The sequence below is a fragment of the Anomaloglossus baeobatrachus genome, chromosome 11 (assembly GCF_048569485.1).
Source record: "Anomaloglossus baeobatrachus isolate aAnoBae1 chromosome 11, aAnoBae1.hap1, whole genome shotgun sequence".
Classification (NCBI taxonomy): domain Eukaryota; kingdom Metazoa; phylum Chordata; class Amphibia; order Anura; family Aromobatidae; genus Anomaloglossus; species Anomaloglossus baeobatrachus.
In genome coordinates, this window is record NC_134363.1 from 126,666,624 (window position 1) to 126,680,043 (window position 13,420).

At 43.8% G+C, this 13,420-nt stretch overlaps 1 protein-coding gene across 1 annotated transcript in view; it reads right to left on the minus strand.

The window, feature by feature from the left end:
• Positions 1 to 13,420, minus strand: part of MEGF6 (multiple EGF like domains 6) — a 635,985-nt gene that overhangs the window by 53,525 nt on the left and 569,040 nt on the right. The window contains exons 24-25 of the mRNA XM_075328936.1: positions 11,711 to 11,839; positions 11,044 to 11,172 (exon numbers count right to left, since the gene is read on the minus strand). Of these exons, the coding sequence (XP_075185051.1) occupies positions 11,044 to 11,172; positions 11,711 to 11,839 (258 nt within the window). The remainder of the gene's footprint in view (positions 1 to 11,043; positions 11,173 to 11,710; positions 11,840 to 13,420) is intronic.

The window sequence follows — 13,420 nt, forward strand, 5'->3', positions numbered from 1 at the left end:
ACACGCACACACATAACAACAGACACACACACACACACATCAGATCACACTCACACACAACTCACACACACATCAGATCGCATACACACACTCACAACTTCCAGTGATATCACTTGCTTCTCGGCGACGATCCTGTGCGTGCAGTGACCTTCCAGGACCTGCCGGAGGATCACATGACCGGAATCATGTGGTATCTCCGGATGTTGTGATTGTGTGAGCGCGTATGTGCGATATCGTCAGTGTGTGTGTGTGAGTGTATGCGATCGGATGTGTGTGAGTGTGTTCTGATGTGTGAGTGTGTGTGTGTGTGTGTGAGTGTATGCGATCGGATCTGTGAGTGTCGGCAGAGGAGCACGGCGTGCAGCACAGGGAGAAGTGGGGTGTGTGTGTGAGTGTATGCGATCAGATGTGTGCGTGTATACTGTCTGATGTGTGACTGTGGAGCACGATGGGGGGTGCGCAGTATGGGGGATGGAGCACGATGGGGGGTGCGCAGCATGGGGGATGGAGCACGATGGGGAGTGTGCAGCATGGGGGATGGAGCACGATGTGGGGTGCGCAGAATGGGGGATGGAGCACGATGGGGAGTGCGAAGCATGGGGGATGGAGCACGATGGGGGGTGCGCAGCATGGGGGATGGAGCACGATGGGGAGTGCGCAGCATGGGGGATGGAGCACGATGGGGGGTGCGCAGCATGGGGGATGGAGCACGATGGGGGGTGCGCAGCATGGGGGATGGAGCACGATGGGGGGTGCGCAGCATGGGGGATGGAGCACGTTTGGGAGTGCGCAGCATGGGGGATGGAGCACGATGGGGAGTGCGCAGCATGGGGGATGGAGCACATTTGGGAGTGCGCAGCATGGTGGATGGAGCACGATGGGGAATGCGCAGCATGGGGGATGGAGCACGATGGGGGTTGCGCAGCATGGTTGGATGGAGCACGATGGGGGGTGCGCAGCATGGGGGATGGAGCACGATGGGGATTGCGCAGCATGGGGGATGGAGCACGATGGGGGGTGCGCAGCATGGGGGATGGAGCACGATGGGGGGTGCACACCTCCCCCCAAAACACACACACCCACACATGCACTGCACAACACACCACACACACACTGGGAACCACAAACACCGCCCTACACAGACACACACAGACAACGCCGCACACACACAACACCCAACACACAAACAGCGCGGCACACACAAATATACGCACATAACGCACAACACACACACTGCACAAAACATATCTCCCACCAAAACACACACACACACCCCACACCCACCGCGCAACACACACACACAGTGCTCCACAAACAATGCAACACACACAACGCAACACACAAACAACACTGCTCTCACCCCCCGCCACACCCCACACCCAGACAACACCCAGAACATGTACAGCGCCCTACACAATTGGTAACTACACACAACATCTATATATATATATATATATAACAAAAATCATACATTAACTACACAATACGTAAATGCTAGAATACCCGATGCGTAGAATCGGGCCACCTTCTAGTCCTTTTATATATATATATATATATACAGTACAGACCAAAAGTTTGGATACACTTTCTCATCTCTAGAACAACTAACTGTTAAGAGGAGACTTTGTGCAGCAGCCTTCATGGTAAAATAGCTGCTAGGAAACCACTGCTAAGGACAGGCAACAAGCAGAAGAGACTTGTTTGGGCTAAAGAACACAAGGAATGGACATTAGACCAGTGGAAATCTGTGCTTTGGTCTGATGAGTCCAAATTTGAGATCTTTGGATCCAACCACCGTGTCTTTGTAGAAAAGGTGAACGGATGGACTCTACATGGCTGGTTCCCACCGTCAAGCATATAGGAGGAGATGTGATGGTGTGGGGGTGCTTTGCTGGTGACACTGTTGGGGATTTATTCAAAATTGAAGGCATACAGAACCAGCATGCCTACCACAGCATCTTGCAGCGGCGTGCTATTCCATCCGGTTTGCGTTTAGTTGGACCATCATTTATTTTTCAACAGGACAATGAGCCCAAACACACCTCCTGGCTGTGTAAGGGCTATTTGACTAAGAAGGAGAGTGATGGGGTGCTACACCAGATGACCTGGTCTCCACAGTCACCAGACCTGAACCCAATCGAGATGGTTTAGGGTGAGCTGGACCGCAGAGTGAAGGCAAAAGGGCCAACAAATGCTAAGCATCTCTGGGAACTCCTTCAAGACTGTTGGAAAACCATTTCCGGTGACTACCTCTTGAAGCTCATCAAGAGAATGCCAAGAGTGTGCAAAAGCAGTAATGAAAGCAAAAGGTAGCTACTTTGAAGAACCTAAAATATAAGACATATTTTCAGTTGTTTCAAACTTTAAGTATTTCATTCCACATGTTTTAATTCATAGTTTTGATGCCTTCAATGTGAATCTACAATTTTCAGAGTCCTGGAAATAAAGAAAACTCTTTGAATGAGAAGGTGTGTCCAAACTTTTGGTCTGTACTGTATATATATACTACCCAGCTTTGCCCGGGTTAATAACTGTTTTTAACAAAATAGAATGTATTAACAAAAATGTATTCTGCACACAAAAACCACAAAACAAATAGATAGATATGTAATTATTAAAAGGCAAAAACTAAGCTAATAGAAGCATTTCACAACATATATTTCAACACCACAGAAATACCACACAGATTTAACTAAATTGGCCAAGTAATGTGCTCAGTCTGTCTCTTTGAAGGTCTGTCTCTTTCCAGGTCTGTCTCTTTCCCCGTCTGTCTCTTTCCACGTCTGTCTCTTTCCCCGTCTGTCTCTTTCCCCGTCTGTCTTTTTCCCCGTCTGTCTCTTTCCCCGTCTGTCTCTTTTCAGGTCTGTCTCTTTTCAGGTCTGTCTCTTTTCCTGTTTGTCTCTTTCCCCATCTGTCTCTGTCTGTCTCTTTCACCGTCTGTCTCTGTCTGTCTGTCTTTTTCCCCGTCTGTCTCTTTCCCCGTCTGTCTCTTTTCAGGTCTGTCTCTTTTCAGGTCTGTCTCTTTTCCTGTTTGTCTCTTTCCCCATCTGTCTCTGTCTGTCTCTTTCACCGTCTGTCTCTGTCTGTCTGTCTCTTTCCCCGTCTGTCTCTTTCCCTGTCTGTCTCTATCTCTCTGTCTCTTTCTCTGTCTGTCTCTCTGTCTGTCTCTCTGTCTGTCTGTCTGTGTCTCTGTCTGTCTCTCTGTCTGTGTCTCTGTCTGTCTCTCTGTCTGTCTCTCTGTCTGTCTCTCTGTCTGTCTCTCTGTCTGTCTCTCTGTATCCGTCTCCCCACCGACATCTTATTACATCACATATAAGCTTCTTATACTATGAATGTCTTTTGTTCCTATAGCAACCACTCACAGCTCCTACTAATAACCTGTTTTGTTATACACATGTTTATTTCCATGTTTATTTCCATGTTTATTATGTGTATTTGAGCAACAAAAGAAAAAAGGCAAATTGGACATAATTTCACACAAAACCCCAAAAATGGGCTGGACAAAATTGTTACCACCTTTCCAAAATTTTTGGGTTAACAACAGAATGTGATGCACGTTCAAATTCATGGCAAGTAACAGGTGTGGGCAATATGAAAATCACACCTGAAACCAGATAAAGAGGGGAAAAGTTGGCTCAATCTTTGCATTGTGTGTCTGTGTGTGACACACTAAGCATGGCGAACAGAAAGAGAAGAAGAGAACTGTCTGAGGAGTTGAGAACCAAAATTGTTGAAAACTATCAACAATCACAAGGTTTCAAGTCCATCTCTAGAGATCTTGATGTTCCCTTGTTCAGGGCTCGCAACATAATCAAGAAGTTTAAAACCCATGGCACTGTAACTCTCCCTGGATGTGGACGACAGAGAAAAATTGATAAAAAGTTTCAACACAGGATAGTCCGGATGGTAGACAAGCAACTCCAATCACGTTCCAAAGAAATTCAAGCTGTGCTGCAGGCTCAGGGTACATCAGTGTCAGAGCAAACTATCTGTCCATATTTGAAATGAAATGCTATGGCAGAAGACCCAGAAGGGCCCCACTGATAACACAAACACCGTAGTTTGCCAAAATGTATGCGATTAAGCCAAAATCTTAATGGGAAAGAGTCTTGTAGGCAAATGAGACCAAGATAAAGCTTTTTGGTAAAGCACATCATTCTACTGTTTACCGAAAACGGAATGAGGCCTACAAAGAAAAGAGCACAGCTCCTACACTCACATATGGTGGAGGGTCAAGGATGTTGTGGGTTTGTTCTGCTGTCTCTGGCCCTGGGTACCTTGACTGCGTGCAAGGCATCAAGATATCTGAATATTACCAAAAGGATTTTGAGTGGTAATGTAGTGTCCAGTGTCAGAAAGCTGGGTGTGTATCCTAGGTCAGGGGTCTTCCAGCAGGGCAATGACTCCAAACATACTTAAAGAAGCCCCCAGAAATGGATGGAAACAGAGCACTGGAGAGTCTGAAGTGGCAGCAATGAGTCCGGATCTAAATCCCATTGACTCCTATGGAGAGATCTGAAAATTGCTGTTGGGTGAAGACGTCTTCAAATATGAGAGACTTGAAGCAGCTTGTTAAGAAGAGTCCAAGATTCCAGGTGGGAGGAGTAAGAAGCTTGTGGATGGTTATAGGAAGTGATTGATTGCAGTTATTGATTCCAAAGGGTAAAGGGTGTGCAGCCAAATAATAAGCTGAGGGTGACAACAATTTTGTCCTGCCCCTGGAGTTTTGTGGAAAATTATGTCCAATTTGCCTTTTTTCTCACTTTGATTGTGTTGTTCCAATACACACGAAGGAAATAAAAGTGTATAACAAAACGTGCAATTGCAATAATTTTCTAGGAGACATATGTTATTTTCTGGAAAAATTTCAAGGGTGCCAACATTTTTGGCCATACTGATTATATCTATCTAATATATATGTTACCAGCAATGTGTAAAAACAGGCATTTTATAGAATACCTAGGCAATGTATACAATGCCGGAAATGGGTCATCAAAGTATGAAATACATCAGATTTTAATACTTTTCCTAGTCATTCTATAGAATACCTAAATGACAAATAGGCGGAGTGTAGTATACTACAGGGGTGGTCCGTCTAAAAGTGGGTGGACAGAGCAGGCAGCAGCAGATCTGTGACACTGGCTCAGTTGCCCTTAGCATTAGCAACCAATCAGATTCCACCTTTCATTTTCCAAAGAGTCTGTGAGGAATGAAAAGTGGACTCTATGCATGATCACAATTCAGTGTTTGTCAAAAAGGCTTGTTCAAGGTTCAAGATGTTCCTGACCACAAAATACCTCTTCGATCTGCTGCTACTGCTCAGTCCACAGGAAGTGGCCAAGGATTTTTGAGGTGTATGTGCAAGACTAAGGGGTACTTTCCACGTTGCGACATCGCTACTGCGATATCATAGGGATCAAATCGAAAGTGATGAACATCCGGCGCCGGTAATGACGTCACAACGTGTAAAGCCTAGATGCGCCGATAAACGATCGCAAAAGCGTCGTAAATCGGTGATCTGTGTAGTGTCGGACAGTTCCATAATGTCGCACCAATAGGAGATACGATGTTGTTCCTTGTTCCTACGGCAGCACACATCGCTGTGTATGAAGCCGCAGGAGCGAGGAACATCTCCTACCTGCCTCCACCGCCTATGCGGAATGAGGGAGGTGGGCGGGATGTTTACGTCCCGCTCATCTCCGCCCCTCCGCTTCTATTGGCTGCCTGCCGTGTGACGTCGCTGTGACACCGCACGGCCCGCCCCCTTCGGAAGGAGGCGGGTCGCCGGCCAGAGCGATGTCGCAGGGCAGGTGTGTGTGAAGCTGCCGTAGCGATAATGTTCGCTATGGCAGCTATCACAAGATATCGCATTTGCGACGGGGGCAGGAACTATCGTGCTCGGCATCGCTATCATTGGCTAGCGATGTCACAGCGTGCAAAGTACACCTAAGTGCCAAACTAACAAATGCCTTTGCGTAAAAAAAAAATGAAGTGCAATTCAAAATGCCATTCTAGCCTCCCGTGCTGCAACAAATAGTCAGGAATGACACTTCTGATTCCTTTTCTTTTTGTTTCCCAGCAAAGATATCCCGTTGTTCATTTTGCATTTCTTCTTTCATGTTTTTGACTGTTTGTTACTAAAAACTAATAGTCGGGAATGACACTTCTGTTTCTTTGTGTTTTTCCCAGTAAAGATATCCTGTTGTTCATTTTGGATTTCTTCTTTCATTAGTTTTTTTGACTGTTTGTTACTAAAGATTTTTCCAATCTAGGCATTATATCACACTTTGCCTGATCAGTTGTTGTCACTCTTTGTAATACTTAGACATTTTATGTAATGCCTAGGAAAAGTATAGAACAACACAGAGATTTCATACCTTGCCTGAAAATGACAGGGATTGTATACATTGCCTAGGTATTCTATAGAATGCCGGGTTTTCATACATTGTATATATATGTATGTAGATTCACATTGAAGGCATCAAAATATGAATTAACACACGTGGAATAAAATACTTAACAAAAAAGTGTGAAACAACTGAAAATATGTCTTATATTGTAGGTTCTTCAAAGTAGCCACCTTTTAGCTTTGATCATGGCTTTGCACACTCTTGGCATTCTCTTGATGAGCTTCAAGAGGTAGTCACCGGAAATGGCTTTCACTTCACAGGTGTGCCCTGTCAGGTTTAATAAGTGGGATTTCTTGCCTTATAAATGGGGTTGGGACCATCAGTTGTGTTGTGCAAAAGTCTGGTGGATACACAGCTGATAGTCCTACTGAATAGACTGTTAGAATTTGTATTATGGAATAACGTCTGGAACACCAATTCTGAGTCTGAACTGGGTGCAAAAACCTAAAAAATCTACACTATATGGAGAGAAGGTATGCACACTAGTGACTATGTAAGGGGAATACAGTTAGGTCCAGAAATATTTGGACAGTGACACAATTTTCGCGAGTTGGGCTCTGCATGCCACCACATTGGATTTGAAATGAAACCTCTACAACAGAATTCAAGTGCAGATTGTAACGTTTAATTTGAAGGTTTGAACAAAAATATCTGATAGAAATTGTAGGAATTGTACACATTTCTTTACAAACACTCCACATTTTAGGAGGTCAAAAGTAATTGGACAAATAAACCAAACCCAAACAAAATATTTTTATTTTCAATATTTTGTTGCGAATCCTTTGGAGGCAATCACTGCCTTAAGTCTGGAACCCATGGACATCACCAAACACTGGGTTTCCTCCTTCTTAATGCTTTGCCAGGCCTTTACAGCCGCAGCCTTCAGGTCTTGCTTGTTTGTGGTTCTTTCCGTCTTAAGTTTGGATTTGAGCAAGTGAAATGCATGCTCAATTGGGTTAAGATCTGGTGATTGACTTGGCCATTGCAGAATGTTCCACTTTTTAGCACTCATGAACTCCTGGGTAGCTTTGGCTGTATGCTTGGGGTCATTGTCCATCTGTACTATGAAACGCCGTCCGATCAACTTTGCGGCATTTGGCTGAATCTGGGCTGAAAGTATATCCCGGTACACTTCAGAATTCATCCGGCTACTCTTGTCTGCTGTTATGTCATCAATAAACACAAGTGACCCAGTGCCATTGAAAGCCATGCATGCCCATGCCATCACGTTGCCTCCACCATGTTTTACAGAGGATGTGGTGTGCCTTGGATCATGTGCCGTTCCCTTTCTTCTCCAAACTTTTTTCTTCCCATCATTCTGGTACAGGTTGATCTTGGTCTCATCTGTCCATAGAATACTTTTCCAGAACTGAGCTGGCTTCATGAGGTGTTTTTCAGCAAATTTAACTCTGGCCTGTCTATTTTTGGAATTGATGAATGGTTTGCATCTAGATGTGAACCCTTTGTATTTACTTTCATGGAGTCTTCTCTTTACTGTTGACTTAGAGACAGATACACCTACTTCACTGAGAGTGTTCTGGACTTCAGTTGATGTTGTGAACGGGTTCTTCTTCACCAAAGAAAGTATGCGGCGATCATCCACCACTGTTGTCATCCGTGGACGCCCAGGCCTTTTTGAGTTCCCAAGCTCACCAGTCAATTCCTTTTTTCTCAGAATGTACCCGACTGTTGATTTTGCTACTCCAAGCATGTCTGCTATCTCTCTGATGGATTTTTTCTTTTTTTTCAGCCTCAGGATGTTCTGCTTCACCTCAATTGAGAGTTCCTTAGACCGCATGTTGTCTGGTCACAGCAACAGCTTCCAAATGCAAAACCACACACCTGTAATCAACCCCAGACCTTTTAACTACTTCATTGATTACAGGTTAACATGGGAGACGCCTTCAGAGTTAATTGCAGCCCTTAGAGTCCCTTGTCCAATTACTTTTGGTCCCTTGAAAAAGAGGAGGATATGCATTACAGAGCTATGAATCCTAAACCCTTTCTCCGATTTGGATGTGAAAACTCTCATATTGCAGCTGGGAGTGTGCACTTTCAGCCCATATTATATATATAATTGTATTTCTGAACATGTTTTTGTAAACAGCTAAAATAACAAAACTTGTGTCACTGTCCAAATATTTCTGGACCTAACTGTATATGAAAAGCAAAACAATCCTCAGAATTGGTGTTCCAGACGTTATTTCTTAATTGATTTGTAGTCTTTTGTTTGTGAACCCGGCCCCTCCACACCTATTGCCAGTCCACATTATACGCATATATAGCCTGGGTCTCAGCTTCCCATACACGGTAAGTTTTTTAACTGCATGAGAGGACACACACAAGCTAGGGACCCCAACGTAGAGAAATACTTTGGCGTAGTGTTGGGGCTCTGTTGCATTGATCAATTCAGTAGCTAAATTTCTCTTTATTCATATGTTCATGGCAGTAATGCAGATTCTATTTTCATATTTCTTACATATAGCTATTGGATTTTTCATGTCAGTATTCACACAGCAGTTTCTGCTTTTCAAATATTCCCCTTACATAGTCACTGGTGTACATAACTTCTCTCCATATAGTGTAGAATTTGTATTATGGCAAGAAAAAAGCAGCTAAGTAAAGAAAAACTAGTGGCCATCATTACTTTAAGAAATGAAGGTCAGTCTGTCCGAAAAATTGGTAAAACTTTGAAAGTGTCCCTAAGTGCAGTGGCATAAACCATGAAACACTACAAAGAAACTGGCTCACATGAGGACCAACCCAGGAAAGGAAGACCAAGAGTCACCTCTGCTGTGGAGGATAAGTTTATCCGAGTGACCAGCCTCAGAAATCACAGGTTAACAGCAGCTCAGATTAGAGACCAGCTCAATGTCACACACAGTTCTAGCAGCAGACACATCTCTAGAACAACTGCTAAGAGGAGACTTTGTGCAGCAGGCCTTTATGGTAAAATAGCTTCTAGGAAGCCACTGCTAAAGACAAGCAACAATCAGAAGAGATTTGTTTAGGCTAAAGAACACAAGGAATGGACATTAGACTTGTGGAAATCTGTGCTTTGGTCTGATGAGTCCAAATTTGAGAACTTTGGATCCAACCACCGTGTCTTTGTGCGACGCAGAAAAGGTGAGCGGATGGACTCTACATGTCGGGTTCCCACCGTGAAGCATGGAGAAGGAGATGTGATGGTGTGGGGGTGCTTTGCTGGTGACACTGCTGGGGATTTATTCGAAATTGAAGGCATACTGAACCAGCATGGCTACCACAACAACTTGCAGCGCCATACTATTCCATCCGGTTTGCGTTTAGTTGGACCATCATTTATTTTTCAACAGGACAATGACCCCAAACACACCTCCAGGCTGTGTAAGGGCTATTTGACTAAGAAGGAGAGTGATGGGGTGCTACGCCAGATGACCTGGCCTCCACAGTCACCAGACCTGAACCCAATCGAGATGCATTGGGGTTAGCTGGACCACAGAGTTAAGGCAAAAGGGCCAACAAGTGCTAAGCATCTCTGAGAACTCCTTCAAGACTGTTGGAAGACGATTTCTGCTGACTACCTCTTGAAGCTCGTCAAGAGAATGCCAAGAGTGTGCAAAGCAGTAATCAAAGCAAAAGGTGGCTACTTTGAAGAACCTAGAATATAAGACATATTTTCAGTTGTTTCACACTTTTTTGTTAGATAGCAGAAAGTAATAGAGATGGGTTTTCAACACCACGCCAATGACTAAAAAGGATTGAAGATAGGATTAATGTTTCTTTATTTTCATGCACTGGTCAACGCGTTTCAGGAGTCTCAGCTCCCTTCATCAGGACAAACAGGCAAAAGAACATCAAATCGATGTTCTTTTGCCTGTTTGTACTGATGAAGGAAGCTGAGACTCCTGAAACGCGTTGACCAGTGCATGAAAATAAAGAAACATTAATCCTATCTTCAATCCTTTTTGGTCATTGGCGCGGTGTTGAAAACCCATCTCTATTACTTTCTGCTATCTGCCAATCCTGGGACTGCAGCCTTTGACCTGGAGTGTACATGCTTATATAGGAGTTGTGACTGGCACAACTTCTTTAGGTACGTTTGATTTTAATTAACCCCTTCCCTATTGGGGTAAGACCCTATTGCGCTTTCTTTTCCACAGTTATTTTCATTATACACTTTTTTGTTAAGTATTTCATTCCACGTGTGTTAATTCATAGTTTTGATGCCTTCAATGTGCATCTACAATTTTCAGAGTCAAGAAAATAAATAAAACTCTTTGAATGAGAGGGTGTGTCCAAACTTTTGGTTTGTACTGTGTATATATATACATATATATATATATATATATATATATATATATATATATATATATATATAGATATATATATATATATATCTATATATATATATATATATATATATATATATATAGATATATATATATATATATAGATATATATATATATACAGTACAAACCAAAAGTTTGGACACACCCTCTCATTCAAAGAGTTTTATTTATTTTTTTGACTCTGAAAATTGTATATATATATATATATATATATCTACACACACACACACACACACACACACACACACACACACACACACACACACACACACACACAGTATTTTAAGGAGTCCTGACTTACCATCCTCGCATAGTGGTCCCGTCCATCCTGGCGCACAGATGCACTCCCCGCTGACGTGATTACACTTGGCGCCATTATGGCACAGACATGTCTCCTTGCAGCCTCTTCCATATCTGTTGCTTTCACATTCTAAAACAAGAATTTCATTAACCCATTAGTGACCGGATAGGAAACCTTCCAATATAAAGCATTAGTGACCTGATAGGAAACCATAAGTGAGTGGTAATGGATCCTCTTTAAGGGGCTCTCTACTGTATAGAATGTAAGTTCTTGAGTCGTCTTCTTCTATATTGTACAAACCTCTATTCCAACTGTTTCTACTTATATAAACTCTGTGTCTGATAAGCCTTGGGAGCAATCAGTATGGCTGTTGAATCCTTTCTCCCGATGCAGTCACTTTGGCAGAATGTGAATTTTTCTAGATATAATCTGAATTTTTTTTACTCGCTCTCTGTCCTATAACCATTGTTATACTGGCGGTCATCCAACCCTCCCTAGTACCAATATAAAAGAAAAAATGTTTCCCAATCACATTAGGTTGTAGAATATGCCACCACTCAATGCAGAGTATATTGGCACAGTGGATATCCGGCCATGCCCTGGCCACCATAGACCAGAATAGTCTGGCTAGTATAAATAAGACACAGCGTATTTACTAACAACTCACTTTGGTTACATGTAGGTCCTAACCAACCATCTTGGCACAGGCAGGCCCCGGTGACACGGTTGCAGCTGGCACCATTGGCACACTGGCAGCTGTTGGCACAGTCTGTGCCATAGAATCCTTCTGGGCACACTGTAAAAGAGTAACAAGACAGAAGTGTGAATTCATAGTAAAAGTAATGTGAGACATGTGAAAGCTCCAGCCACCATACTGTCCTACCCCAGTATAGGAGGGCACCCGACGCTGACCCTCTGACTACACTGTCAAATTTATGAATGAAGAGCCATTCTTTAATTTCTTTCTCGTTTAGCAATATGTGCCCATTAGAGGGGTGATGGGTTTAATCTAAGCTGTCCCTCTGACTTCCTGGCACGTCTCCCACTCGAGGAACTTCAAATGTTGAAAATCTACACCCCCCAGCATGCTCCTATAGGCTGCAACTGCCATGGGGTTACATAATTACATAGGTTGAAAAAAGACCTAGGTCCATCTAGTTCAACTTCCTCCACCAATTCTACATTTTCTCATTAAGTCATTTATAACCCACGATGTTGTGTACTGAGGAAATCATCCAGCCCTGATATAAAAGCTGTTATAGTATCTGCCATTACTACCTCTTGTGGTCGGCATTCCACAGTCTGACTGCTCTAACTGTAAAGAACCCTTTCCTATTTAGCTGCAGGAATCGCTTTTCTTCCACTCGCAGTGAGTGCCCCTGGTCCTTAGTATTGTCTTTGGAATGTGGTTGTATGTGCTGTCTATGTTATACAGTACACCATGACACATGTACTCATTCCTATTAAAGGGTTATTCCCATCGTCAGATATTGATGCTTGTAATTAACAGAAATTTTGCAATTTGTTGATCATTATAATTTTAAACCATTCTTAAGGGTACTTTTTACACACTGCGACATCGCTAACGATATATCGTCGGGGTCACGTCGTTAGTGACGCACATCCGGCGCCGTTAGCGACATCGCAGCGTGTGACACCAAGGAGCAACGATCAATGATCGCAAAAACGTCAAAAATCGTTGATCGTTGACACGTCGCTCCTTTTCATAATATCGTTGGTGGTGCATGCCGCTGCTTGTTCCTCGTTCCTGCGGCAGCACACATCGCTATGTGTGACACCGCAGGAACGACGAACATCTCCTTACCTGCATCCATCGGCAATGAGGAAGGAAGAAGGTGGGCGGGATGTTCCGGCCGCTCATCTCCGCCCCTCCTCTGCTATTGGCCGGCCGCTTAGTGACGCCGCAGTGACATCGCTATGACGCCGAACGCACCTCTCCCTTGAAGGAGGGATTGTTCGGCGGTCATAGCGCGTCGCTGAAAAGGTATGTGCGTGTGACGCTGCCGTAGCGATAATGTTCGCTACAGCAGCGATCACCAAATGTTGCACGGGCGACGGGGGCGGGTGCTATCGCTAGCGATGTCGCGGCGTGTAAAGCACCCTTTAAGCTATTAACAATATTCTTTTGTTTACAACTCACGGCCTTGGAGACCCAACCACCTCTGCTGGACAGTTGAACATGTGCAGGGCTCACACGCTCTTTTCAATTGAGCTTGTAAGTACTGCTTTGAAGCTGGAGTGCACTGTTACCTCCTAATCATGGCCAGTTCTAGTGCAGTGCTTACAAGCTAAACAGTAGCGGTGGTCGGTCTCCTAGGCAACGAGCCCTAAATAAAAGAACAGTCTTAATACATCA